Source organism: Eumetopias jubatus, unplaced genomic scaffold (genome assembly GCF_037043125.1).
Source record: "Eumetopias jubatus isolate StellerSeaLion01/CBP00866 unplaced genomic scaffold, mEumJub1_p1.0 scaffold_9, whole genome shotgun sequence".
Taxonomy (NCBI): domain Eukaryota; kingdom Metazoa; phylum Chordata; class Mammalia; order Carnivora; family Otariidae; genus Eumetopias; species Eumetopias jubatus.
In genome coordinates this window covers 139,499,620-139,527,576 of record NW_028274815.1, presented here as the reverse complement: position 1 = coordinate 139,527,576, position 27,957 = coordinate 139,499,620, and the positions used below count along the sequence as shown (strand labels likewise).

At 62.5% G+C, this 27,957-nt stretch overlaps 1 protein-coding gene across 1 annotated transcript; it reads left to right on the top strand.

Annotated features, from left to right (window-relative positions):
• The first annotated feature begins 13,671 nt into the window (after window positions 1-13,671).
• Window positions 13,672-17,135, top strand: HRH3 (histamine receptor H3). Its single transcript, XM_028091202.2, has 3 exons — window positions 13,672-13,921; window positions 14,945-15,111; window positions 16,215-17,135. Exons 1-3 carry the CDS (start codon window positions 13,672-13,674, stop codon window positions 17,133-17,135), a joined length of 1,338 nt encoding a protein of 445 aa, XP_027947003.1.
• The last annotated feature ends 10,822 nt before the right edge of the window (window positions 17,136-27,957 follow it).

Below are 27,957 nucleotides of genomic sequence, written 5' to 3'. Positions count from 1 at the left end.
CCAGTCCCAGCTCCTGCATGAGCATCAGTTGGTACCATGACCCACGAACCCTGTGGGTGGGTGACGTGTGGGCCCAGAGCCTGGGCTCCAAAAGTCCCCAACTGTGGGCACATGCGCCCCGACCTGCCCTCAGGAAGCACATTCACCTGCATTGCCCTCCTTCCGTCTGTCTCACCTTGAGGAGGCAGAACAGAGATGATCGCTCCCCCTTCAGACGGGGAAACTGAGGCTCAGGGAGCAGAGCAACTTGCCCACTGCAGAGCAGGTCTGTTAGCCCACCAGGGCTGGTTGTTCAAGAGTGCTGGGCGCCCAGCGCTGCTGGTCTGGCCTTTGCTCTGCGCGGGGCGCGGCCTGAACTCACTCCTTTCCCTGCCCCACCCCCAGGCCTTTGGAAAGGACATCTTCCAGTCCCTTCTGTGGAATGCTGGGGCATCTTTCCTCTGGATGCAGCCAGGATGGCCAGAGAGCACTGGCCACCGAGGCCTGGCCCCGGCCGTCACGTGGCCCAAGCAGATCCTTCCCCATGCAACTTTCTCATCTCTGCAACGTGACAGCACTCGGCTTCCCCATCGTCGGAGGAGAGTATTTTTAGTTTTGAACCCACCACGTGAAGAGAGACAAGTTATCAATAGCAGCGGCAAAGGGCTTTTTCTTTTTTTTCCCCATGGCTTTGGGACCTGAGCAATCTGCACCCGTTGAATTCTGCCAAAAGAAAAAGAAATGCATTCCTCTTACCAACTTTTTACCCCGCAGCTTCCTCACCGCTGAGGCTCTGCCAGCCGACTCTTCCCGGCTCGACCCCACCTGATTCAGCAGCACCCCCCAGCTCTGGGAGAGGAAGGCAGCCCTGAGGTCAGTCTGCCCCAGGAAGGCATGGGCAGGAGTGAGCTGACCCCCAGGGGCCGAGACAAAGGGCAAGGCAGAGGCCAGAGCCCCAGAACAGGCAGGCATGAGGGGGCTGGAGGGGCCCTGACTTCCAAGCTCATAGAGTTGACACAGGCCCCATTTCTAGCTTCAGTAGCAGCCCTAGCATTTATTGAGCACTTACTGTGTACCCAGCGGCAGCCCAGCATCTGTTGAGTGCACCTTCCCAAAGCAGGTGCCAGGGAATCCCAAGGACTTTCTGTTATTAGGTGTTTCTGGAGGAAAGCATTCCGTGGTCAAGTAGGTTTTGGGAAAGCTATTTAAATAAAGGCAACAAATGTCCCCCTCAAAGGCAGGGGGTCCCAGGGCCCTTCTCATTCTGGTGTGTGTGGGAGCCTCCCAGAGACAGAAGGCCCAGCTGCAGACCCAGGATTTATTGGAACTAGGAAACTTTTTTCCATGGAGTGTTTTGCACAATCCTGGAGTGGCCTCCTACCTTGCTGGGGGAACATTCGGACCAATTTGGCTGTCTGCCCTTTAGGACTAGTTGGAGCTGCATATATAGAAACTCAGAATAACACAGCCTTCCACAAGATAGAAATGTACTTCTGTCTCGCATGACACAAGCCCAGGCTGTCCAGGGCTGACATGGGGCCGTGCATCATCAAGGACCCACTTCCTACCCTGTTGTGCCACTTTTTTAGAGCTAACGTCCATCCTCACATTCACCTCATGGCCCAAGATGGCTGCGGGCATGCCAGCTATCTCATGCATATTCGACCAGGAAGAAGGAGGCAGGGAGAGAAGCAGCACAGAAGTGCTGCCCCACCGGGGGCGTCAGCTCTCTTTGAGGGTCTGTCCCTGAGAGCACTGGGCACTTCTGCTCACATCTCACTGGCCAGAACTGCATCCCATGCCATTCTTGGTGGGACAGCAGCATTTTAAGCTGAGTGCACTGCCAGCCTGAACAAAACAGAGGACCCAGGGGAGAAGGTTATGGGAGGGCACTGGTCAGAGGACCTGCCTGCTGGCCTCTCTGAACGGAGACCCCTGAGACCACCCAGAGTCCTGTGGCTCCCAGGTCTGCTCCAGCTGCGGCCAGGGCAGGGGCAGAGACGTGTGGACACCTCACAAGATGGGCTCTGGGAAGAAGAGGCAGCACCGGACCCGAGGGAGAGCTCTCGGCTCCAGTCTCCAACTCCCTTGCTGCACACGGCTTGTGCCCCATGCCTGGCGGATGCTCAGCCTTGTCCCCGAGCACTGAAGTGCTCACTGGGGGCCTGTAGGTTCCCCCTTCCTGGCTGTGCCCCGACTTCAGGCAGGTGGCTCCTTCTTGCAGTACCCGTGGATCGCCTGCTGTGCCAGCACGGGGGTGCCACCATGGGCAGGCATGGGCCCAGGAGGCCACAGGGGACCCCAGGCAAGGAGGGGGGGAGGGTGGGCTCTGCTCCTTCTCTCTCCACCCTTCCTAGGGACCCGCATGGGATGGGAGGGTTGTAGGCGCATCTCTGTGCTGGGAACCGGTAGGGTGGGCCAGAGCAGGAGGAAGGACAGCTTGGCTGGCTCAATTTAACTTGCCAGGGGAGCTGCCAGGTTCGGGGGTCAGAGGAGGCACAATTTAACCAGCCTGAGGTCCAGGGCAGAGCTGGTTGCAGGGGCAACCCCCTCCCCCGGCAGCTGTGCTCTTACTCCAGCAGGCGGGGCTGGGGGTGTTGGGTAGGAAACACTGGGGCATTTGGGGTTCTTCTGGGGGTCAGTGTGCTCCCTCCACGCCATCCCTAGGAGGTGGAGGGCAGGGGAGAGGAAGGCACAGCAACCATGTGCCAGGCACGCCCCAGGCCTGCCTCTGTGGCTCAGAGTGGAGGGGCCGGAAGTGGCCGCAGCAGGCTGGACTGTGCCCTGGGCGGGGGGCGTCATGGCTCAGGGGTGTGCAACCCGTGCAGTCACGTGAGGCTCCTTGCCCGATTCACTGCTCTGCTGTTGCCGCCTTGACATTCTCAATTTCTGGGGTGGGGGCCCACAGTTGTATTTTGCAGTAAGCCCCACAAATTCTGCAGGTGGCTCCGTACAGGAATCAGGGTGCATGGGGTGCTGCCTCTCCAGTGTTCCGGGCTTCGGGAATTGCATGCAGCCAGCTGGGTAGCACTGTCCCCTCCAGGCAGGGTGGCAGGCTGGGTGAGCCTGTCAGGTTTGCTCTGGGGGAGAGGCCTCATGCTGGGAACTCTGCCAGAGCTGCCCCAGCTCGGGGAAGATGGCCTGCCCGGGAGTCGCACGGCCCAGGGCACTACCAGAGCCGAAGCCAGCCCGACAGCTCCACCCACTCACTGGCCGTGGGAGTAACACTGCTTCCCAGGCTCCTAGCAGAGCCACACAGAGCAGGTGCTCCGTAAACGCCCCTGGCTGCTGGCAGGAGGGGGGGGGGTGCAGGTGGTCTGGGCAGATGGCTGGGGTTCCGATGGGGCCCGTGCCAGTCCGGGCCCAGCCACTTGTGAACAGGGGGTCTCTCCAAGCCTGTTTGTCCAGGGCTTGGCGGCGCCCGGAGGAGACCGAGGTGTGCGGAAGCCCCTGTGGAGGCGGGAGGGCACAGGCATGGGTGAGCCGGGCAGCGGGCGCTCTCCCCAGCGTCCACCCCTGTCTCCAGAAGCAGCCCGGATTCCCCTGCGGGACCTCTGCCCACAGGCTGACCCATGCAAGGCGCATGACCGGGACGCAGGGCATCAGCACGGCACTCAGGGATAATCAGACAGACCCGGGGCTCGGTCACAAGGCCGTATGCTGTGCCATGCAGAGGGCAGCACGGCTGAACCTAGGGTTGGGAACGCAGGCTCTGTGGAGCAGTCTCCGTGCCCACTTGTCCACACGTGGGGAGAGGCCTCTGGAGCCCTCTCCTCCCCATCGGGGCATCCCGGGCTGGGGCCGCCCTTCCAGATGGTGAACAGGTGAATCACTCAGGGACGGGCTCCAGGGAGCCCCAAAGGTTTTTCCAGGGGGCTTGTGGCCACGGTTTATCCAGTATTACGCCATTGTACAGATGGGAAAATAGAGCCCAGGGAAGGGCTCGTTACTCCTCATATGGATGTTTCCAGCTCTGCATAAATCAGAAGAGCAAATTTAGAAAATGTGAGAGGATTATGCAGTGCCAGGAAAAGGTAGACCCAGGCTGAGTCTGGCAGGGGCGGGAAGGGGTGGGGGAGAGGGCAGGGGCGGAGGGGGGAGAGGGTAGGGGGAGGAAGAGGGCAGGGGCTGGGGGCAATGAACAGGAGTCTCACTGGGGTAACTAGCGCCCCTTCCCCCAGGGCCCTGGGGAGAGCCCCGGTGGCCCCGCTGTCCCCCTACAGAAGGCAAGTCCCTGGTCTGGGTCGGGGGCTGGGACTCCACCGTCCACCTTCTGCTGGTCACCTTGGTGGAGCCATTGTTGGAACCAGGCTCCCGGGGACTTTGGGGACATCTTCCTTAGCTGGATCCTGCACCCCCAGCACTAAACGGTTGCCTCATTCGGCGTTTTCCTGGCAAGCACAGGTCCCCCCAGGGAGCTACCCTGAGCCCTGGGCGACCCAGGGAGTCCGCAGAGGCGCCTCGCCGGGGCCAGGCCGCGGGCACGTGCGCCCCTGGTTCAGACCCCCGTGGGGCGGGGCTCGCCCTGCGCACACACACCCTCCGGGCCGAGCGTCGGTGCTGCCGAGAACTGCATGGGCAAGACGAGGAGCCCGGCTGACCCTGAGGGCTCCGCGGTGGGGAGGGCAGCATGGGGGCCCACGGGTGGGAGCCGGAGTTTGGCCAGGCTTCGGGTTCCAGGGCCGGGCCTGGGTCTTGGGGGACCCTGACGAGGACCAAGAAGGGGACTGTCGGCCCCTCGGACTCCCCCTGGAGTGGAGCGGGCAGCAGCCAGAGTCCCAGGGCCGCCCAAGTGTGCCCAGTCCAGAGGCCACCCCGTCCCCTGCCGCAGACACATGACCCTACCTGTACCATGCTGCCCTCAGCCGTGCCATCCAGGGGAAGAGGCTTGGCTGGCCCCTGTGCGCAGCACGTGGTGCCAGCCCAGCCTTGACCCCCAGGCCTGGGGTCTGCAGATGGGCTGCGGTCACTGGGCCCACCCCGCCTGGTCATCAGAGGACAGGGCTGGGGGCGGAGGGGACAGGAACGTCGAAGGGAGGGAGAAGGTCAGCCCTGGATGACACGCCGGGGATCTAATGTGCTGTGTTGGGGACGCTGCCGGGCAGAGGGCACGAAGCAGCGGAAACATGCTCCGGTCAGGGCAGGACCTCCAAGGACAGGCGGGTGGCAGCCAGCAACTAACCAGCTGCCAGCCCGGAGTCCAGACAAAGGCCTGGGTCAGGGCAGAGAGGGGACAAGTCCCAGGCAGGGAGCTCTGGGGTTGGGGTGCCGCTGCCATCGAGGGAGAGGACCCTGGGCACCATCCCCAGCACGCGGGCCCACCGCTCCCCACTGGCGCACTGCCACAAGCCCCGGCGCTGGGCCCTTGGTCAGTGCGGCCCGTGGCCACCTCTGTCCAGGCCAACGACCCCCAGAGGTTTGACATTTACCATCCAGGGCCTGGTCCCATGGGCTCTGGTCCAAGGGCCCTGGAGCGGCACTGGCTGGGGGGCCATGGTGTGTGCCCGGTCTGGGTCCCCAGGCCCGGGGGACCTGTGGCCATGCTGGGTCACAGCCACGGAGGCCCCACAAACACCCTTGGGGATGTGGTGGGGGCTCCCAGGCTGGGCCGGGTTCCGAGCCCTCCAGACTCTCCTGAGGCCCCACCCTGGCCCCACGCAGCCCGACCCAGGGCTCTGGAGGAGGCGCAGTGGACAAGATCTGAGTTCTCTTTCCTGTTTTCTCCACCATGGACTCATGTTTTGCCCATGGAGGGAAGCTGCACAGATGAAACCTGTTTCATTCATTCAGCAAATACTTATTAGCCAGCCCCGGGAGCTGGGCACACCCAGAGGGACAGCCTGGATCTTGCAGGAGGGGCTTCCAGAAGGTGTAGGTGCTTCTTTCCTCAGAGAAAGGCTCTTGTTACCCCTCTGGCCCCTCAGCTGTCCCTGCCCCTCCCCAGGCTGCTGTCCACAGACCCCTCAGACCAGACCTCTTCCAGGCTGCACCTCTTCCAGGGAGCCCTCCTGGCATTACCCTTCCTTCACGTCTGATATCTCCACCCAGGCACCATTCTTGGGAGGAAAGAGCACAAGGTGAGCATATTTCAGACCCAGGGTCAAGTCCCCGCCCCCTTCAGCCAGCCTCTGAGCCTCTGCAAGTGCTCATCTCCCTGCCCTCAACCTCTCTGCTCCCTCAGTGGAGACCAAGGCCCTGGTGGGGGTCCCCCCAGGAAGGATGAGCAGGAGGGGCTGCCGTGGGGCTTGGGCTTGTCTGGGTACGCGGACCAGGCTGTGGGCTGGGGTAGCCCAGCCTCTAGGCAGCCGCACTGGCTCCAGGCGAGCAAGAAGTAGGCCAGACAGGGCTGCAGGCTTCCTTCCCGCAGGCTGAGCCGGAGGCGTCCTCCTGAGCAGCCTTGCCCAGGCTCTTCGCGGTCTGCTGGGTCTGGTGTGGAACAGAGCCACCCTCAGCCCTCACGCCCCTGCTCACTCTTCTCACTCTGCGCCCTGTGCTCACAGTGGAGGCCCCGGGAGAGGGCTCACTCTGCAGTCCCAGCTGTCCCCAAGGACCCCTCCCCAGGGGCTTTGTCTCAGGGGGCCCCCCATTGAGCTCTCAGTGCCCAGGCCCACTTGCCCCCAGGCCCCTGCCCTCCCCGACAAAGGCCCTATTGGGGGAAGGACCAGAGACACCCCGCAGGCCCCCAGGGTAGCTGCAGGGGGTGACTTTCCTTCCCTACCCACCACCCTCCCCCCTCTCCACACTTCCTCTGCCCTCCACAGGGGTGGGGTTCTTAATGGTGTCAGCCGAAGCTGCTGCAAGCTCAGGCAGTGGTACCTACCACTGCCTGAGCCAGGCCAGTGGGGCTCAACCTGCGTGTCTGTGGGCAGCCCCTCCTTCGTCCTGCAGAGTGGATGAGAGCACAGGAGGGCAGCCTGAAGCTGTAGGAAGAGATTTTAGGGAGACATTGCCTGCTGGGAGTAGTGAGTACAGGGAAAAAAACAGATGGAAAGAAGCAGGTGTTCTTTGAGCTCCTGGATACAGCTGTGTCTGAAACCCGCCCCCTGGACTTTTTAGTCACAGGCAACAATAAACTCCCCTTTCCGTTAAACCAACTTTTTGAGTTGGTTTTTGTCATTTACGGACAAACTATAGCAACTATATCCCTGGTTCTCCTCTCTGCGCTCTCCTTCCTGCCACCTGGGCCCTGGGCCCAGTACAGCTCTGTCCCTAAAGGCAGGGAGATCAGACTCAGCGTTTATTCCAAATTGGTGGCCTCAGAGCCATTCTGATCACAGCCGGGCCCTGAACTCATCAGGACGCAGTGGGAGCTGGCTCAGAATGTCACCGGGGAAAAAAAAAAGACAAGGAACAAAAAAAGAAAAATCTGCATTCCCATATTCAAATGAGCTCCTGCAGAAAGAGAAAGCAAACAGCAGTGGCGCCTCTGAAGACGTGTCACAGCGCTGGACCCAGCGCCCTGACAAGCGCCCTGACAAACGTGCCTGGCTGGAGCTAGCAGGAGAGTTGCCCGCGGCTGGCCCTCGCGGCTATGCTCCCTCAGGATTCCTCATGAGTGGGCCCCGTCCCGCACAGCAGGGCCCCGCCCTGCAGGAGCAGCACCGGGCAGGCGGTTGGTTGAAGGAGAAAGATTTTTCTAGCACAGTGAAGGTGGCTAATGGCAGAGCCCACTGCCCCGTGACAGCGCAGGACACAAGGGATGGTGTCCTGCTGGTCTGACGTGGGCAATACCCAGCTTTGTTCCTCTAGCACAGAGCTCCTCTGACCTGAGACTCAGAAGGACGTGGGCGGGCTGCCGCTGGGCCAGGCTCCAAATTCCAGAGCTGGGGCTGGGGCTGGGCCCCGGGGGGCCTGACGACCTCTGCTCTGGAATGTCCAGCGGGCAACTGAACCTCAGAGCACCCCACCGTCCGCCAACCTGCTTTTCCTGCACACTCCCGGCTCACGGGTGCTACGCCCTCCTCTGCACCACTGGAACCCAAACCCTGAAGTCAGGCTTGACCTCCGCCTTTCTGTCACACACCTCATGGGTCAGCTTCAAAAGCCGCCCAGAATCTGGCCAGGTGTTCCCCCTGCATGGCCAGCATCGCCCTCACCGGAGTACCCGGCCCCTCGGCCTCTGCCCTCAGCCCTGCCAGGCCCTCTCTGCACCGAAGCAGGGGCTGCTGTCAGAGGGTCTCCCCGAGCCGTCCTGGGGCTCCCCCTCAGCAGCCCTACGGTGGCTGGAGGCAGCATGCGAGCTCTGTCCCCACGCCCTCGCCTTTCTCTGTGCTCCAGCCACACACACGCGCCCCCACCCCCCACCCTTTGTTCCTGAGCTCCCCTCTGCCCCGAGTGCGGCTCCGTCCAGACACCCACCTGGCTGCCCCCTCCCCTCTCCCTCCTGTGGATCTTCGCTCAAGAGTCCCCTTCTCAGGGGACACTCACTGACTGCCCTTTCATCATCGGAACCTGGCCTGTGTCGATGTGTGTCCTCCAGGGAGCAGACACTGAGATGGGGTTCAGGGTTGTGAGATGATTGAGGACGCCTGTGACAGAGAAAGGGAAAGGGAGCAGGCGAGGAGCTCCCACAGGGCAGAGCAGGTCTGAGGTCCGTGCAGGGAGAGGGGCAGGAAGGAGGGTGGGTAGGAAAGGCCGCGGACACGGCGCACCCCTGTGTCAGTCCAGCCCACGGCAGCCCAGAGCGCAGACGGCCCATAGAGGCCCCATTGCTCACGGCAGCCGGGGCTGTGACGCCAGCCTCCTCAGTTCTCTCTGGAAAGGACAGCTGAGTAGCACCCTCCTCGTGCTGCAGGTTGTCTCCCTTGCACGTGGGGGCTCCTCCAGGGGTGTCCCAGCCGCTCTTCCTGCGGGCTGATCTCCAACGGGGGGGCAGGCACACCGGCCCCGTCATTGCAGCTGCTCCCGGGGCTCAGCTGGGGCTCATCCCTTCCTTCCTCTGCTCTGCAGCCTGCCTGTCCAGCCACACCCCACCTCTGCTGTCACCTCTGCAGGTCTTGGGGGCCTACCTGGGGTGTGACCCCATCCTCATTCCCGAGGGCCTGAGCCCCCGCTTACCTGCCTCCTCAGGCTGGGATAGCGGCGCTGTCCACGCACGTAATAGTCACGCAGGGGGCACCATGGTGCCAGGGGGGCCCTGAATTCCACACGTGTCTCCCCCCCTTCCAGACCCCGGCCACTGGAAGTACCAGCGGCCCTACCTGCTCCTGCGGACTTAGCCGTGACTCCCCCTGCTGTCTGCTCCTCTCTGGGATCCGGGGACTCAGGATGCCAGGGAGGCAGTGGCAACTGGTTCAAGGGGCTCTTTCCCAAGCCTCCCAGTGAGAGTGTGCCCTATGGGGGAGGGACCTGTAACCCTGCAGGGCCCCGGGGGGGGGGGCACTAATTCCTCAGTGGGCCACTGGGTCCAGGATGCTCGTTCTCTTCCCCCTGGAAATGCAGTGCCATGTAAAACTCTCAGATTCACTACACTGCATCCTGAGGGACGGCGCAGATCGTCTCACGCGTTGCCCCACACTTGTGCTCTGGAAGGCTGTCCCCTCCAGTGAAGCGGGGTGGGGCAGCATACAATGCAGCCAGTGGGTCCTTTGCTGGGATACGGGCCCTTCGCTGGGCCGTGGGCCCTGGGCTGGGGCCCATTCTGCGTGGTCCTCCCTGTCCCTGGATCAGGCTTCCGTGAGGCCCTGGATCATGGTGACAAGCCCACACCTGAGCAGGTCTGTGAAGGCCCCCCATGGCAGAAGGGGCCCAACATAGCCCACTTGCCACCAGGGAATGATTTGTTCTCCACGAAGAGTGGGCCATTTGGGGGCTCAGCCTTGGTGTCTGTGGCTGGTAGGTCAGACATTCAGAGATGGCAGGAGCCAGGTTGTCCCAGGCAGATGGGAGTCCCTGCTCCTGGCCCACCTGTGGCCTCCGATGTGACCACTCTGTGCTATCATGCCATTTCTGGGGATACAAAACCCTCCACACTGGTCCCCACGGTCACTTGTCCATCCACAGGGCTCCAACCCAGAGTCCTTGTCCCCACCTCTGACCCTGATGGGTCAGGCCCCGCCCCCCCCCCCGACTTTAGGCAGTGCCACGGAATCTGTAGATGTTCTCATCAGGGCCATGTTCTGGCTCACACCACACATCCCACCAGGCGCTGGAAGCCTCACCCGTTGGGAAGACGTGTGCCTCACCTCAGCTCCATCTCAGCAGCGGATCCAAACAGTCCTGGCCCTGCACCCGACTCCCTTGAAAGGAGAGCTGAGAGGCATGCCCCACGGCGGACCAGCCCTGTGCCCTGGCATTCTCTGTGTCCTGCCTTGCTTCATTTCTTACAACCTGCGGATGTACACGTGGCTTCTTTACTGCGTGGTGTTTGCCTTCCTCTGTTAGGACAACTTAGTATAGTGCCTGATACATAGTAGGTGCTCAATAAGACCTCATCCAAAGGATGAATGAACAAATCAATCAGTGGGTGAACTATCTCCTCTGTGAGGGGCTTGCGGGGGATCTGGTTTGGTGAATCTGGCCAGAGTTTATGTGAATGGGGCATTTGCTCAACGGTCTCTCTGTTGGATGGGACTTTTGGCGCACAGTATGTCAGCCATTTCAACAAATGGAGAAACTGAGGCTCCAGGCCACTCTCTCTGTGAGGATCTTGCTGAACAGAGGGAGTGCCCTTGTCCCCCAACCCCCACCTGCCTTTCCCAGGGTCTTAGAGGGTTCTCTGCCATCCAGGGACCTGAAAACCCATTACTTGGGACAGAGCCCCCACGGCAAGATATCCTGTGCGTAGCCTCATGAGGACCTGCTTCATTCACCACAAATTGCCTTGGCCAAGTTGGGCCCAGCCCAGAGGGCATCAGGCTTCTGTCCAGCCAAGGTCAAGGCTGACTTCAGGGACCTTGTGCTTTGGAAGGCTGTCCCCTCCAGTGACAAGAGTGTGGCCATTAAGTGAGGGGCCTCTAGCCTCATGTGACCTTGGGTAGGTGGCTTCCTTGCTCTACATAGGGACCTCCAATCCTACCCACCTTTGAGGGCAAATGGGAGTTAACGAGGTCATGCATGTAAATGCCAATAGGAGGCGCTCACCAGCCTTGGCCATGGTCACCTTCAAACTTGTGGGTCAACCCTGGCCCTCCCTCTCCTGATGGCCTCAACTTACAGAGGAAGATCCCCACACTCAGAAAAACACATGACTCCTTTGTATCATTCAGCTGGCCCCCTGGTGCCAGGGTCTGAACTGAGTCCATGCCCCCTCCAGCTGCTGTGGGGCCAAAGACTGCCAGGGAGGTCTCCAGAATATTGATGGCCACAAGGACCACCATGGCCAGCTTCACTGAGACTACAGAGGGGCTGCCCTCTACACAGATTTCCCCTTGACTTGGCCTTCCATCCTGTACGGTAAGCAACACATAGTCCCCATTCCAAGATGGGGATACTGAGGCTGGAAAGGAGGCTCCTAGCTAGTGAGAGAGAGCCAGATCCCCCATTCAGTCCCCACCAAACTCCCATCTCCAAAGGCCAGGGCTGAAGGGCATCCAATCCACACAGTACTGTCTGGCCAAAGCCAGCCTTGAGTGGTTGGGGAAGAACAGAGCCTGGGGGTGGGGGGGTCTGCTCAACAGGGAGCTGCTGGCTGAGCATGGGGGACAGTGAGTCCTGACCCAGGACTGAAGGTGTAGGAGAATTTGGGTGATGGGAGCAATGGGGTCTAGCGGCACCCGGCTGCTCCAGAGACTCTCCACATTGCTTGTCTCACCACCAACTAGCTGCCCGGTCCTGGCACTGCCCTGCCCACGGGGCACACTGGGGCGTGGTAAGGAGAGGCTGCGGAGCCTGTAGGGGGAACAGGGCTCGCTTCTGGAGGGGAAGAGTATAACCAGGTACTCAGAGGGGGCTTCTGGGACGATGAGCTGGAGCCCCACACTCCTCCTCCAGCAAAGGTTGTCATAAGCCACGGAAGAGTGGGTCCGCTGGGGCAAAGGTCTGGGGTCTCCTGCTGCAAACAGCTCTGAGGAAGGGTTAGAGGGAGCCTAGTCTCCCCCACTTCCGAAAGTTTCTGAAGTACCTCTTGGGGCTAGAGAAGGGGGTGGGTCCTTGCACAGTCAGGAAGCTACTGTAAGTATGGGGGTGCCTGTGTGTGCCAGCACCTGGGGTTGGGACAGCAGCCCCTTCCCTCAGCCTCACTGCCCCCCACCCCCGCGGACTCGCCCATTTCTGTCCTCCTCGAGGCTTCTGCAGATGTGCGCCGCTGGAGACAGAACAGAATCACTGCTTTTCTCTCCCTCAGGCGCTGTTCCCTGGCTGTCTGCTGTCTGATGTGTGTGTGTCTAACTGCCGCTGGTGGGTCCCCAGCCTGACGCTGGGTGGCTGTTACCCTGGTCTGTGGGTGTCTGTGTGTCTGAGTGTAGGCGCATCTGTCTGTCTGCTGTGAGTGCCTCCTGCTGAATCTGTCCTTGACCCTGTCTGTCTGAGCGTGTGTGTCTGGGGGGGAGGGGTGCTCCCTCCCGCCGCCTCTCCTCCCCCATCCCCTCCTGCAGGCGCTAACGCAGCTGCAGCAGCTGCTGCCTTGGCTGCGCCCTAAGCGCAGTGACCTCGTCTGTCCCTGCAGCAGTGACCGCCCCACTGCGCTGTCAGCCGGGGGAGGGGACGCATGGCTGAGCTCTGAACCTCTGGCCTCTCCCCCCTCAACCTGGGGCCGCCTGCGCCCCAGGTGGGTGTGCTCCCTTCCCAGCTGGGTCCACTGGCTCCCCATCTTCCCTTATGTAACTCCGCAACTGTCTGTGCCTTGCAGGTCACCCTAGACCCTGCGCTGGGGCCTGCCCACGGGGAGACTGAGACCCCGAGTCCCACGCATATGGGGGTTGGAGCGGACCCCTGGCCAGGGCTCCGGCTCCCAGAGACCCCTCCCATCCTTTCTCTTTGGGACGTTCCTTCCCCTGAAACCCGCTTGCCTAAAGCATGACAGGAGGAGGGGTCTCGCGGGGCAAGTTGCCCCTAGCGCAGGTGCAGGCGTACCCCCCTCATTCCAGGTCCCCACAGTGTCCCCGGCTCCCGACGAGGGCCGGCCAGGGTCACCGGGGCTGAGGGCACGGGGCAGGCCTAGCGGCGCAGGTACCGGCTGCTCTGTACACGGGCCGGTTGGCAGCAGGCGTGTGCCCCCCGCCCCGGCGCCCGCCCGCTCGGGCCGGGCTCTCCGCCAGCCGCCGTGCGCTCCTGGCTGGGGCTCCAGCGGCCCGGCGGGCACGCGGCGCTGTCCGTGGTGCTGCCGGCGCCGGGCGGGGCGGGGGCGGGGCGGGGGCGGGGCGCGGGCGGCAGCCAATGGCGGGGGCGCTGCGCGGGGCGCGGGGGGCGGCGGGCTGGGCGCGGGGCGCACTCGGCTGCGCGCTGCACTCGGGGCGCACCGGCGCTCTGGCGGCGGCTCGGGCTCTCGCTCCGCTCCAGGTCCGCCCGCGCTGTAGTGGTGGTGCCGCTGGCCCCATTCGGCCCGGATTCCGGCCCGGGCCCCCTCGGCGCCGCCCGCTCCGGCCCCGTCCCGGGCCTCGGCGCCCGCGGACCATGCGCCGGGCACCACCCGGGGAAACCGGCCGGGCCGAGAGCCCGCAAACACCAGGCTCCCGGGCCGGGGCCCCTCCCGGCCGCCCGGCCGGCGATCCTCGCCCTGCCCCGCGCCCCGGCGCCGCCTGAGCCCGCGGGGCCATGGAGCGCACGCCGCCCGACGGGCCGCTGAACGCGTCGGGGGCGCTGGCGGGCGAGGCGGCGGCTGCGGGCGGGGCGCGCGGCTTCTCTGCCGCCTGGACCGCGGTGCTGGCCGCGCTCATGGCGCTGCTTATCGTGGCCACGGTGCTCGGCAACGCGCTGGTCATGCTCGCCTTCGTGGCCGACTCGAGCCTCCGCACCCAGAACAACTTCTTTCTGCTCAACCTCGCCATCTCCGACTTCCTCGTGGGTAAAGCCCCCAGCCCCCGCCCGAGCCCAGGAGTGCCCAGCCCGGCCGGGCCAGCAGGGATTGGAGCGTGGACTAGGGTGCTTTGTTGCTCGGGCACAAGCCCCGCCGGGGAGCCCTGTTTGGGAAGGGGGCATTCGGGACCCGTGGGGCGGTGGGCGCGGGCGAAGTTCCTTGCCTCCCCCACCACAGGACGGGGACCCGGGAGGAATGTTCCTCAGGAAGGAGCGCCGGCGCGCGGGCGCTGGGCAAGGCGCAAGGCGCGCAGCGGCTCCTGCGCCGTAGTCAAACAAAGGCTGCTGGCGGACTCAGGACGTGCGGAGGGCGCTGGGAGAGGTTTGGGGGAGGGGACAGAGAAAGGAGTTTTTAGAGCCGTTGGTGGGGGAGGGGGCCGTAGGGGAAGCGGGGTGGGGGTGGGGGAGATGCTCGGAGGAGCGCGTTCTCACGTGTCCGTGCGCTGCTGCCGGCTTGGGGGCGGGGCGCGCGGAGGGGGCCGGAGAGCCAGACACCTGTTGGGGCTGCTAGGTGCGTCTGCCAGACACTGGTGGCGGTGGGAGCGGCTGGCGCGGTCGCAGCCAAATGCCCTTTGAGCCAGGAGAAAGGGTTTTTCGTTTTCTGAGCTGATGAGGAAAGGCTGTCCAAAGGCTGGGATAGGGCTGGGGTCCAGCAGGCAGAAGGAGAGGGAGGAAATTCTCCTTCCTCTTTCGGGCTTGGGAGGACTGGTCTGGAAGTCCCAAATCAAGGCTCAGGGTCTCATGGTGCCCAGAGGTCCCCACCCCTGGATCTGCCCTCCTGCCCCCAAGTTCAAGGGATGCCAGTAGGACTGGAGGCTAGGCAGGGGTTGAAGGCCATGGGCCGGGGAGAAGTTGTGCCTGAGAGGGTGGCAGGGAGGGCAAGGTAAGGCTTGCTGGTCCCAGGAAAGTGGCCGCTGTGTAACCCCCAAGTCCTGCCTGTCTCTCCACTGTGGTGGGCCTCACCCCATGCGCCCGTCCAGCCATGGCCCACCCTGGCCCCATTCTCCCACAGGGGCCTTCTGCATCCCACTCTACGTGCCCTATGTGCTGACTGGCCGCTGGCCCTTTAGCCGGGGTCTCTGCAAGCTGTGGCTGGTGGTGGACTATCTGCTCTGCACCTCCTCCGTCTTCAACATCGTGCTCATCAGCTATGACCGCTTCCTGTCAGTCACCCGCGCTGTGAGTCTGGGATGCGCTGCCCGTGTTCTGAGCCGGGAGGAGGGGTGGTCAGGAAGGGGCCACAGCAGAGGATGGCCATTCCAAGCTGTAGGCGGAACCAGGTGAGCCTGGCCCCTGCTGGCCTCACACCTGACATACGGGGTACTCTGTGGTCAGCTACCCACTCAGTAGCCAGTTGCTGCCAGTAGGATGGGTCCTGGGACAGGCAGGAGGCACTATCTGGACCTGGCTTCAGGTGTTCCTGAAAGAAGAGGGACAAGTCAGCCTCCACCCTGGAGCAGGTCCAAAGTTCTGAGAGCTGAGGGAGGATCTGGGCCAGAGGCCCTTGGCGGTAGCTCCACCACCCTCACACATACGTGTGTGTGCGTGTGTGGGCACGAGCATACCCTAGGAAGTCAGGCATCAGCTTCTGGCTCCACAGGCTTCCCTTGGTGTGAGTGGTCACCCTGAGTTAGGGACGCTGGACCGCCTGGCTTTCCCGCGTCACTGCCATGCAGGCGCAGGGGCAGAAGCTGGAGCCCTGGTCTCCTTTGCCTTCTCATATCCTCCTTGGTGGCTCTACCAGTCACTCTGAGCGCCCTCTGCTGGGGGCCTTATGTGTCCTAGTCTAGAGAGACGGTGGGACAGAGGACAGAGCATGGGTTCGAGGTTAAGCCCCAGCTCTGTCCCCTTGAGCCAATCCACCTGCGGTCTCCGCCTCCCTCCCTGAGCCACCAGGAAAGTGAGGATGGTAATGGAGCTGCTGAGACATCCAAAAGGTGCCGAGCACAGAGCTTGGTGCCCAGTGGGCGCTCAGTGGACAGGGGACAATGGCAAGATGCCCTCAGGATGCTCACCACTGGTGGGGGTAGTACGAAGGTAGCCTGGCACAGAGGTAGCATTCAGGGTTGATCTGAAGGAGGCTGTCCGACTGTAGGAGAGCGAGCCGGGGCATCCGCCAGCCCAGGATTCTTGCAGGGAGGGGAGGGAGGCCATGCACAGAGGCCCAGAGGCTGCCGGTGGGCGGTGGGCAGTGGTGGGGGGAGGGGGGTGCTCCCAGCCCCACTGTGGCTGCCGCCTGGGCCCGGTACCCTTCCCTCCTGACCCAGCATGTCCCACGGCAGGTGTCCTACCGGGCCCAGCAGGGTGACACGCGGCGGGCGGTGCAGAAGATGGTGCTGGTGTGGGTGCTGGCCTTCCTGCTGTACGGGCCGGCCATCCTGAGCTGGGAGTACCTGTCTGGCGGCAGCGCCATCCCAGAGGGCCACTGCTATGCCGAGTTCTTCTACAACTGGTACTTCCTCATCACGGCCTCCACGCTCGAGTTCTTCACGCCCTTCCTTAGCGTCACTTTCTTCAACCTGAGCATCTACCTGAACATCCAGAGGCGCACCCGTGTCCGGCTGGATGGGGCACGTGACCCCGAGCCCGCGCCCGAGGCCCAGCCCTCTCCCCCGCCGGCCGCACCGGGCTGCTGGGGCTGCTGGCACAAGGGGCGAGGGGAGGCCGTGCCGCTGCACAGGTACGGGGTCGGGGTTGGCGAGGCAGCCCCTGGCACCGAGGCCGGGGAGGCGGCCCTCGGGGGCGGCAGCGGTGGGGGCGCCGCGGCCTCGCCCACCTCCAGCTCCGGCAGCTCCTCACGGGGCACAGAGCGGCCGCGCTCGCTCAAACGTGGCTCCAAGCCCTCGGCATCCTCCGCATCGCTGGAGAAGCGCATGAAGATGGTATCCCAGAGCATCACCCAGCGCTTCCGGCTGTCGCGGGACAAGAAGGTGGCCAAGTCGCTGGCCGTCATCGTGAGCATCTTCGGGCTCTGCTGGGCCCCATACACACTCCTGATGATCATCCGGGCCGCCTGCCATGGCCACTGCGTCCCTGACTACTGGTACGAGACATCTTTCTGGCTGCTGTGGGCCAACTCAGCCGTCAACCCTGTCCTCTATCCTCTGTGCCACTACAGTTTCCGACGAGCCTTCACCAAGCTGCTCTGCCCCCAAAAGCTCAAGATCCAGCCCCACAGCTCCCTGGAGCGCTGCTGGAAGTGAGCTGGCCCTTCATGGGCACCTGGGAGGCCGGGGCAGGGCCCTCCCACTGCCACTCCCCCTCGAGGCTCTGGTTTCCCCTTGCGGGCAGCCGGCCCCTCCGTCTCCTTCCTGGCTGCCCTGGCCGCCCCCCAAGTGGGAGGCCCGCCTTGTCTTTGGCCCACCCTCAATGCCACGGCAGTATGAGACCACCTGCCTGCAGTGGAGGCAGCTCGGTGGGCGGCCCAGAGAGGCCCTCGCTGCCTGAACCAGAACGTGGACGCCCGCCTTGCCACCCAGACCCTAGCTCCACCCCGGGAGGGGCCGTCCCAGCCCTGCTGCCCAGCCTCCACAGACGGTCTGAGGGCCAGTGGTGTCACCCTTCGCGCAATTACCACTTGGTGTTCTTCCCAAAGCAAGAGATTGGTGTGTGCTCCGCGCCTTGTGACGCAGCAGTTTGCCCCGCACGCGCACACACCTGCACACACCTGCACACACCTGCACACCCCTGCCCCCGCCACCCAAACAAGCCTGGGCCATTGGCTCTGCTGTCTGTCCCTTGCTTAGGCCCAGGCGCCTGCTCCTACATCCCTTTTCCCTCCAACTCCCTCTGCCCCCAAAGTGTCAAGTGCCCCCCAGGAACCTCGCGGCCGTTCTCTGCTCTTCCATTCTGGGTGTTTCAGGAAGACGAAGAAGAAAACACGTCCGTGAACTCCATGTTCCTTGGCTGTTTAATCAAGAGAGACAAAATTGCTGAGGAGCTCAGGGCTGGATTGGCAGGTGTGGGCTCCCACGCCCTCCTTCCTCACGCTGCTGCTTCCGGCTGAGCTGCACCAGCTGCTTCTGCCCACCCCGCCCCCGGGCTCGGGGTGCGGGGCCCTGATGGGCAGCTCTGAGAGCGGCCGGAGTGCCGGACGCCTGCTTATCCAGAAGGCTGCCCCTCCTGCTCCATCTGCTCAACCAGCTTCCTTGGGCTGACGGGTAGGGGGGGCACTGGCCGTGCCCTGAGGGTCCTGAGGCTTGCAGGGGCAGCCCGAGGAGACCAGGGCCCCGGGGGGTGCCCAGGGGTGGGGCCGTTCGCCATGTGCCGTGCACCTTGTCGGCGCTCTGCATGCTCCGCTCCCCGCGTGCCCACTGCACTACCCTGCAGACTTTGAGGTCCACAGTAAAGTGTATTTTTTTATTGGTGCTGATTTCTGAGAACTCGTTTTGGGGGGGTATGGGCTGAGCTCCTGTACTTCAGTCGGGACCCCAGGGAGATATGAGACCACCCAGCAGGGCATGAGGAGCAGGTAAAGGGGGCAAAGGCTGGCTGGCGGGTCACACTAGGTTTGATCCTGATCAGGGACATGTGCCCCAGCAGTGCCCCCACCATGCACACCTGTTCAAGAGGGTGGCATGGTGCTAGGAGCGGCTCGCTCCAGCCTGGAGAATATGACCCACAGCCCCCCCCCCCTGGCCCGGTGCAACCCGTTCCCCCCCCACCCAGGACCGGGGTTCTCATCTGTCTTGGCCATGATCTTCCACCTGGGGAGCTTCCAGGAGGTGTGGGGACTAGAGCTGAGCTCAAGGGGTGGAGGGGAAGAGGGATGGGCCCAAGGAGGGGAGGCACCTTGGTCAGAAGAGCTGTCCTGGGCAGAGGCCTGGAGGCCAGACTGAGGGCAGCAGATAGGGACAGGGAGAAGGAGAGGGTGGTGCCGGGTGAGCACGGGTCCAATAAACAATCCGTCCCTGCAGCCTCCACGGAGGGGGCAGACACTGCTCCCACCCCAGGTGCTCAGAGTCCACTCAGAGAGGGGAAGAGACCAGCACAACTTAGGGGAGATGCAAACTTGGGTGGGTCAGAAGCCACCTCCTCCCGGAAGCCTTCCTTCCTTTCCAGCCGCTAGAGCCCTCCCTCCCTGACTTCATGTTCTCTCCCCACCGTGTTGGCCCTGCTCCCACAGGACTTCAGACAGAACCTGTCTGGTGATGCTCTCTGACAGCCAGACGCCACCATCTCCCCCTCCGGACACAGGTCCAAAAACTCTGCTGCTCACCACTGCAGAGCGAAGCTGTTCGCACCCACGTGCAAAAGCCTTCCTCCTCCAGGCACCTCGCACCCCACAGATGTAGCTGCACCTTCATTTCCCAAACACCCCAGAAAACTTCCTCCAGAATCCTAAGCTGGCACCCATTTTCCCTGCACCACCGGGGACCCCTCTGGTCAGGGTGCTCTTCTGGTCCCCCTCCTTGGTGGCCGGAGGGGCTGGGTGCCGTCATGAGCAGAGGCTACAGTGGGGGCAGCAGGAGAGGTGGTGGCAGAGGCCGCGGAGGCCACCGTCCGCGGGGCCCGGAGCTCAGGCGCGCCCTGTGGCACCGCCAGCAGCTAGCCGGTGGCTGCCCTGCTGGCCCCGCGGGACCTGGCCCGGCACCCCCCCCCCCCCCCGGCGGGTGTCCGTCCCTGCAGCCCAGAGCTGTCTGGGGAAGGACAAAGAAGCTGTTCTCCGCAGTGGTGGGCGCCACTGTGCCCACTGCACAGCCAGAGCCCCCGGCTGCCCCTCCACCCAGCCCTGCTAAATGGCTACAAATTGGAGGATAAAAGCGCAGGCTTTCAAGCAATTTTGTCTTCAATCTCTGGAAACTGCTGCTCCCCGAGCTCCTGCGTGGGGACGGGGGAGGAGACAGGAAAGACACTGAGTCCATTGGGCCTGAGTCCTGCCGCAAACAAACACGCCGAGGGGGCCTCTCTCCTTGGACTGGCCGCGCTGGGGGGGAGACAAAGCCGGCGGGCCCAGGGCAGGAGCGGCGGCCTCTGCAGGGGTCTGCCCACACCAGCAGCTGCTGTTTACTAAGCACCTACTGTGTGCCAGGCCCTGGGAGGTGTGCCAGGCCCTGGGAGGCAGATCAACAACCAGCCGATGAGCAGGGCCCCTCCCACGGGGACATCAGTGGGGCAGTGGGTGGAGAGCAGGGGTGCTCTGGCTCATTAGGCAGGGGGATGGGGAGCCTGTGTGAGGAAGTGACGTTTCACTCGTTCATCTTGCGGACATTCGCTGACCCCAGTGGCGGGGCGCTTCGTGAGGCAGGGGGACCAAGCCTGGGGACTGGAGGGAGAGCCCGCAGAAGAAGCGGTGCCCCTGGGAACAGGTTCTGGGTGTGGGTGCTGGGATGAAGACCCCATGTCTTCAGGGAGCCATGCAGGCACCCCCATCTTTCTGCAAAAGACCAGGTTACCCAGTGTTTCCTTTGAGGAGCCAGGGGCACGACAAGGGATGGCCAGGGCCTCTCAGGCAGGGCTCTGGAGCCCTGCCATGTGGGGCAGCCACGAGGCTGTCTGTCCTCTCCCGCCCCCATCCCATGCTTACGCTCATAGCTGGGCTGATGGGTGCGAAGAACCTTTCCACCAACATTTGCTGGAGTACCCTCTGTCCTCACAGCCAGCCCACGAGGGGTGCTCACATTCTCCACTCGGCAGATGCGGGAACCAGGGCTCCAGAGGCTGGGAGACTGACCCTAAACCCAGCAGGCAGTAGGGGCTAGGACTCCAGCCCTCCCATTCCACTGGGTTCTCCCCTGGGCACCACGGGGACAGTGTTGTCTGGAAGGGGTCCTGGGAGCCCTGGGGCCGGACCTCAGCTCTGTTGATCTCAGCACAAAGCGTGTACCGAACATCCACCGTCTGCTCTCTGCTGTGCTGTGCACGAGGAGCTGGGAAGGTCACCCTTGCTGAGCCAGCAAGTAGGGGAGAGGAGGGAGAGGAGGCAAGGTGGGCTGTGGAGTTGGAAGTCCCAGTGCCCAATTGCCAGGTCAGGCAGGAGGCCTGGGGAAGGGGACTGCCCCAGCCTGCCCAGCGGGTCCGGGGGGAGGCTGGGACTGAAGCCAGGTATCCTATGGAAACACCTAGCCCTCTCTCCTTCCTGTGCCAGGGGTGGCTGGCCTGGTAGCCTCCAAGGCTGTCCCCTCCGAGCCTGCCCCCTGGAGGGAGCACAGCTGGTGCGGCCAAGGCAGAGGGAAGCCTCATCAAAAGCTGGGAAGAGGCAGCTTCCTGGTGCCATTGTCTGAGCGGTCTGGATCCAGCCTTGCCTAAAGCTAGCACCTGGGCCTTTCTGTTTCATGAGTCACCAAACACCCTTTCCTTCCTACAGCTGACACAAAATGGGGTTTTGCAGTGTGATGGAAAATGTCTTGTCCAGCAATACTTGGCCCAGGTCAGCATCCCTCTGTCTCGGGGGCAACAGATCATTCCTGCTCATGGGAAGCTTGTGTCTCTGATTAATAAGAAAAAGGGGGAAGTGAGTTACTTAGTAACATAGTAATTAGTTGTTTGTAATGGTTATGGGTCAGGAAGCAATCTTTCAACACACTGGGCTCTGAGGGTAGAAAAGGCCACCTGCCTGTGATGTCCTTCCTGTTCACAGGGTGCCATGCAGGGACCTGACCTGGCCCTCTGCTTGGCCTTAGAGCTATTCACCAGGGCACCCAGACGGCACTCAGCATCCTGCCCCCAGGGAAGCAGGCAGCTCACTGTGAAATCTGTCTGATAGGAATTTCTCAGAGGGGCACAAACATACGTACGTATCTGTGGGGGATCCATCGCAGACCCCGTGGACCCCGAGGCCGAGGGCAGAGCCACAGCCTGCACGCGCCGTGTGCTCTCCTCCGCACGCACCCACGCACGCACCCGTGGTCCAGGGTCAGTGATGACCTGGGCACAGCCAGGGAGTGTCGGTAACCGCGGAGGACACAGGACAGCTATCAGGCTGTGTCGGTGATGAAAGTTGTGTGAATGTGGCCTCTGGCTCGGAAAACAGCTTCTCGTCCTGTGCTCACCCTCCCGTGACAGGTGAGGACGGGATGAAGCCACGTGAGCGACGCGGGCGGGTGACGCGGTGCGGGGGTGCCCCTGGCCTTCTGACCCTGCGCCAGGGGGACCCCGTCGCTGAGACTGCGGGTGAGGGGGCGCAGTTGTGTCCTTCAAAAGAAAAGGAGAAGGGAGAAGGGAGAAGACGCTTTTGGGTGTAAGGAGAGGAGGCGGCGAACGGCACTGAGCTGAAAACTCATCTGTGACACTCCAAAGTCACACCAGTTTCCAAATTCAAACATGACAAATTTCATGATCTTTAAATGCTTCCACTTTAAATGATGATGATCTTTGGAGAGTCCAGCAAACCCTGGCTCCTAGCTGAGGTGTAGGAGCTGGGCCAGCTCAGCGGATGGGGAAGCGCCTGCCTTCTGCCCTCCAGGCGAGGCTGCAGCCTGGGCTGGTTCCCCAGCTTGGCAGAACTACGTACTCCTGGGAAGCCAGGAGGGCGGGCAGGTGGGCCAGCTGGTTCCTCACTGGCCTCTCCCTGGTGCCCGCAGGGCCCATCGGCTTTCTTTGTCAGCTGAGGCTCTTCTCTGTCCCGCTCTGTCTCAGTCCCACCAATCCACTAATTCATACTAAAGTGTGACGGACTGACTCTTTCAGGGAAAAGTGGAGATTTACACTTCAACAGAGGGCAATCTTTAAGTCCAAGTGAGTCAAATCCTAATGCAGGGGTTTTTTTTTGTTTTTGTTTTAAGATTTTATTTATTTATTTGACAGAGAGAGACACAGCCAGAGAGGGAACACAAGCAGGGGGAGTGGGAGAGGGAGAAGCAGGCCTCCCGCGGAGCAGGGAGCCCGATGCGGGGCTCGATCCCAGGACCTTGAGATCATGACCTGAGCCGAAGGCAGACTCTTGAGCCACCCAGGCGCCCCCAATGCAGGTATGTCAGAGAGGAGCATACAATGACTGGCCTAAGGGACAGTGTCAGTGAACTTTCCTGAGCTCCTGCTACCTGCTGGGCCTTGAACCAGACACTGACTTCACCAAGGATTCCAGATCTATCCACCTGGGAGGTCAGAGTCCTTGGATGAAGGCCCCCCTCTCCCAGTGGGGCAGTGGTCCTGTGGGGGTCACCAGGCTATGGGGACCTATTGGGGTCACAAGGATGTTTCCTGGGATCAGAATTGGGCCCTTTGAGATGCCCCCTTTGGTCAGCTGTGGACCCCAGACATTCTTCAGTGGTTCCTGTGGGTCAGCTGGCCCTGGGGCAGGCCCAGGGTGGTTCCCCAGAGTCACTTGGGAAGGCGTCCACTATCCCTGGGAGGGGGTAGCTGCCGCTGAGACCACCTCAAGTACACCAGGGGGCAGCTGGTTGGGAGTGGCCAGCCGGGGCCGTCCTGACATAGGTGGGGTGGGGGAGTAACTTATAACATGCGCTTCTGGGGTGGGGCGTGGCCTATTGGAATTTTCTGGCCACCCTCCCTACCTGGGGGCCTCCCATGATCTCAGGGTTGGGGGCTCGAGCCCCGCATCGGGCTCCCTGCTCCGCGGGAGGCCTGCTTCTCCCTCTCCCACTCCCCCTGCTTGTGTTCCCTCCCTTGCTGTGTCTCCGTCAAATAAATAAATAAAATCTTAAAAAAAAAAAAACCTGCATTAGGATTTGACTTACTTGGACTTAAAGATTGCCCTCTGTTGAAGTGTAAATCTCCACTTTTCCCTGAAAGAGTCAGTCCGTCACACTTTAGTATGAATTAGTGGATTGGTGGGACTGAGACAGAGCGGGACAGAGAAGAGCCTCAGCTGACAAAGAAAGCCGAGGGCCTGTCCCTGGGGTTGCAAGGGGACTCCCTGAAGGACGTGCCAGGCAGAGGCTGCAGGAGGGAGCCCTCCTGGCCCCACAGTGGGACAGCAGAGTGCGAGCTTGGCAGGTCCCGGCCAGTGCGGGCAGTGTGGAAGCCAGGAGCGGGATGGGGCATGGCATGGGGGGTCCGTACCTGCCTCTGGCCCTGGCTACCGGCCTGCCGCCAACCTCCCGCCTGCCAGGGGGCTTCCCTCTAGGGGTTGGGAGAAGGCAGTGCCCTTGGTCAAGGGGTGGAGGAGACTGCAGGGGTGCCCCTGCTCCCCTGCGGCCCGGGGCCACCCTCTCCCTGGCCCAGCCCTCCAGCCCGCCCTCCAGGCCTCCTCCCTCCCCCGTGCCACAACCCTTCACTTGGGGCAAGCAGATAAAAGGCAGGAGCCCTGTTATCTGGATCTCAGATTCTCAACAAACGTATTGTAGAGCTCTTTGTTGCGAATCTGAAATTCAAATCGCATCTGGCAACCCTCCCTGTCCTTCTCACGGACACGTGGGGGAGGGGATGCAGGGGAGGGCTCGGCTCTGAGGAGACACCCAGCTCCGCGGAAAGGACTGCGTGGTTGGGGGGAGGGCTGGAGGGGTGTCGGCCGGCGGCCTGGACCCTTGATGTGCTCCCTGGAGTACCCTGGGTGGGGCCGAAGTGAACAAGCTTAAGACCCGCAGGCCAGGCCAGTGGTGACCCTGCTGCCCTGGGCCTTACTGTCCCCAACACTGCACAGATGAGGGAACCCGGGCTGGGGGTGGGGGTAACACAAGTCCCCCCCTCCACCTCCAGTAGGGGCGTTGCTGCGCGTACTCCCAGGGCTGAGTGTCACGGGTACAGTGACGGACCATGGCCCTGGGGGAATACTGGTACCCATCAGTTGTTCGCAAAGACTTTCTCTTTCAGGAACCAAATGATTGTAAGCCGGAGACCACCCAAGCACCCTGTCTGGGGCCCCTGTGGCCGCCAGGCAGCCCTGGCTGTGCCCTGTGAGTGTGGGGGCCTGTGGATTGTGGGATCATGAGGTACGTGTGGGCAAGGTCGCTGTGGCTCCCCATAGCCTGTGCGGCACTGCGTACACCGGACCAGGCGGCCTGGGATCCGCCGTCCCATCGGCTTTCCCCATACAGCCCTTTCAGAAGCAGCCTTGCGTGGCGCTGACCGTCCGAGGCCACGCGGCAGTAATGAGAATACGAATGGCGGGGGCAGAGGGCCGGGGCACGCCCCGAGGACCCCTGCATGGACCCATTTACCCTCACGGTGCGCGTGCGTGGTGTCCTGGATTCGGGAAGGACATTCGCTGCAGAAGCCTGACGCCAAGGGGTGTGCGAGCTGCAAACTGATTCGTTATGTGTGTTCTTTTCACCTTATGTGTGTCTGCTTTCGACAAGCATTTATGAGGCGTGCCAGGCATGGTGGCAGTCCCGTACACAGAGGGGACAACGCAGAGGCCTGATCCCGCAGTCTCCACGGAGTTCGTCGGAGAACAGCGGCTTCCCCAAGTGTTTTGTTTTTCGTTCCCTTTTGAGGTTGTTGTAGATTCACACGCAACTGTGGAAACAACAGAGAGGTCGCACGTGCCCTTCAGCCAGTTTCCGCATGGGCGCCGCGCAGAGCGGCTGGGCCGGACCACGCCAGGACGTGGGCATCGCCGCCATCCACGGACTCCCACGTCACCTGCACTCGTGTGCGTGTGAGTGTGCAATGGCACGTGTGGGGGGGTGGGGCTAGTTAATTTTGTTATTGTGGTCAAATGCACATAAAATGGGCATTTTACCCATTTCTAAGTGTGCGGCTTGGTGATGCCAACCACACTCGCGCTGTGCACTCGTCACTGCCATCCAGCTCCACAACTTCATTTTCCCAAACTGAAGTCCGTCACCCGTTAAACGTTCAGTTCTTTGAGATCCTGCCACCTGTGCAGATTCGTGTGCTCACAGCCGAGGCAGGACAGCCGTCACTAGGGCCCCGTGCCAGCCGTAGCGCCCCGAGCACCAGTGGCCCGGCCCCACCTCCATGGGGCTCCCGGAGCGCTGTCGAAGTGCAACCTTGCACGTGGCCCTGGGTGGAGGGCCCAGCGTCCAGGTCGCCTGTGTCGCTGAGCAGAACTCTCCACTCTGCAGTCTATGATCTCGGGCCCCAACACTCGCACGTGTGTTTACCTGAACCAACATCTGCCCGGCGTCTGTGCCCTCACACCTCTGGGCACTGGCGCCAGCCCGGCCGTGACACGCGGCCCAGACCAAAGACATGTCTGTTGTCAAGGAAGCTACGTGAGGACAGGAGTGGCCGCACAACACCGGGCAGCCTCACAAGTGGAGACGCGCCGGCAGGGCCCACGGTGGGTCCCGTGTGGAAGCGCTGGTTTTGGTCGGGTGGATGGGAAGGCCTCCCCGGGCTCGTGGAGGACGTTTACCTGGGGAAGGGCATCGGGCTCCCGGGAGCTGCCCAACAACCAGCGTCCTCGGTGTTCTCAGTGTGGCCCAGCCGGGGGGGGGGGGGGGGCTCTGCCCCGAGGGAGACGGTGGCCCAGCGTGGGTGGAGGGAGGGTCTGTGGTGTGCAGGGAAGAGCAAGGAACCCAGGCACCTTATGAGACATACAAAACGTCAGAATTAAGAAGGGCGCTCTACTGGTGTAACTGGCACCCCCCACACTCACATACACCGGAACCTCGGGGTGGGACTGTATTGGGAAATAGGGTCTTTGCAGATGGAATTACAGGTCTCAAAATGAGGTCATCCTGGCTTAGCGTGGGCCTTAAGTCCAATGACTGGTGTCCTTTTAAGATGAGGGGACAGAGAGGAGGAGCCACGGGACCACGGAGGCAGACCAGAGGGATCCTGGCCTGGGACCACCGGAAGGAAGCCAGGAGGATTCGACCCTAGGCCTCCAGAGCTGGGACACAAAGAGGTTCTGCTGTTTCAAGCCCCCTGTGTGTGGCCTTCATCATGGCAACCTGAGTACACGAACACAGATTTGATAAAACTCCACTCTAAAGCTGATCACTAACACCGCCCACGGTGCCCCCCAGCCCGTTCCCGAGATGGCGCCAAAGAGATCAGCGTCTCAAGGCACCTGGACGGAGAAGGCCCGCGGAGGGCTCATTCTGCACCTAAGTGACACACCAGTGCGCACTCCCTCCCACAAGCCACTCCACATTTCTGGCGTGAAGCAACCAGTGTGTGGCTCAGGCCTGTGGATGGGCGCTGTGGGTGACTTGTTTTTGCCTCGGTGGTGCCCGTTGCCCGCCAGCACGCCAACTGGGGCTTGGTCACATGCAGGGCACTGGGGGGGGGTGAGGGGGTCCAGTCCCCACATTCTGCAGGTCAGCCCAGGCTGACGGCAGGGACGGACCCCAACTCTCACAAGACACAGCAGGCCGGGGAGCAGAGCTGGGGTCCCCTATGGCCACACAACCGTGTGGTCTGGCCTTCCGCTTGCTGCCGTATTGACACGTGCTTTCCACGTTTGGTTTCCAGCTCAGGGTGGGCGGCGCGCCCATTTTCCCAGGGCTTGACTGCACCGGGAAACAGGGGTGTCCATCTGCTCCTACCAGGAGCCCTACCAGCACACTAGGAAAGGCACAGGAGGGGCTGAGCCTCTACAAAGACAAAGGGAGGCCAGCAGGGCAGGGCCAACCTCTCGGGTGGGGTGGGGACAGGGCTGAGGGCAGGGCTGGTAAATGCACCCCAGGCACCCCCTGCACTCTCAGGAACTATGCAGGAGCCTAGAGGCTTGTTCTCTGGAGCAAGTGGGTGCAGGAGCTCTGGAAATGGGGGTGCCAGGCCTTAGGGCTAAAAATGGGGGAATGTGGGAAACGCTCCATCCTGCAGCTCAGGCCCCCATCCTCAGACCCGCTTCCAGAAAGGCCATGAGGAAGCAGGTGCCAGCTGCCTTGACAGGAGGGAGGTAAAGCAAGGTGGAGACACTGGGGGGCGGCCTGCACGGGCCACGTGGGCATGGGAGACTGGAGGGCACAGGGGAGGAAATGCCCACCAGAGCCAGAGTGTCTGCAAGATGGAACCGATAGGGAGGGACAGACGTCGGGACAGAAACAAATATCCAGGGGTGGAGAGAAAATGAGGCAAGTAGACCAGGGTAGAGGTCAGCTCCAAGAAAGGCGAGGGGCTGGACACCTGCTCTGCCAGCCTGACATGTGGGTCCCTGACGACCGGCGTGGTGGTGAGAGAGCGGAGTCCCTGATCCATGGGTGGTGT

Bases quoted from the DNA above. Each gene is read 5' to 3' on its own strand.
- HRH3 (XM_028091202.2), top strand. From the start codon at position 13,672: ATGGAGCGCACGCCGCCCGACGGGCCGCTGAACGCGTCGGGGGCGCTG. The intron at 13,922-14,944 runs GTAAAGCCCCCA...ATTCTCCCACAG, and splicing joins CATCTCCGACTTCCTCGTGG to GGGCCTTCTGCATCCCACTC. The intron at 15,112-16,214 runs GTGAGTCTGGGA...GTCCCACGGCAG, and splicing joins TCCTGTCAGTCACCCGCGCT to GTGTCCTACCGGGCCCAGCA.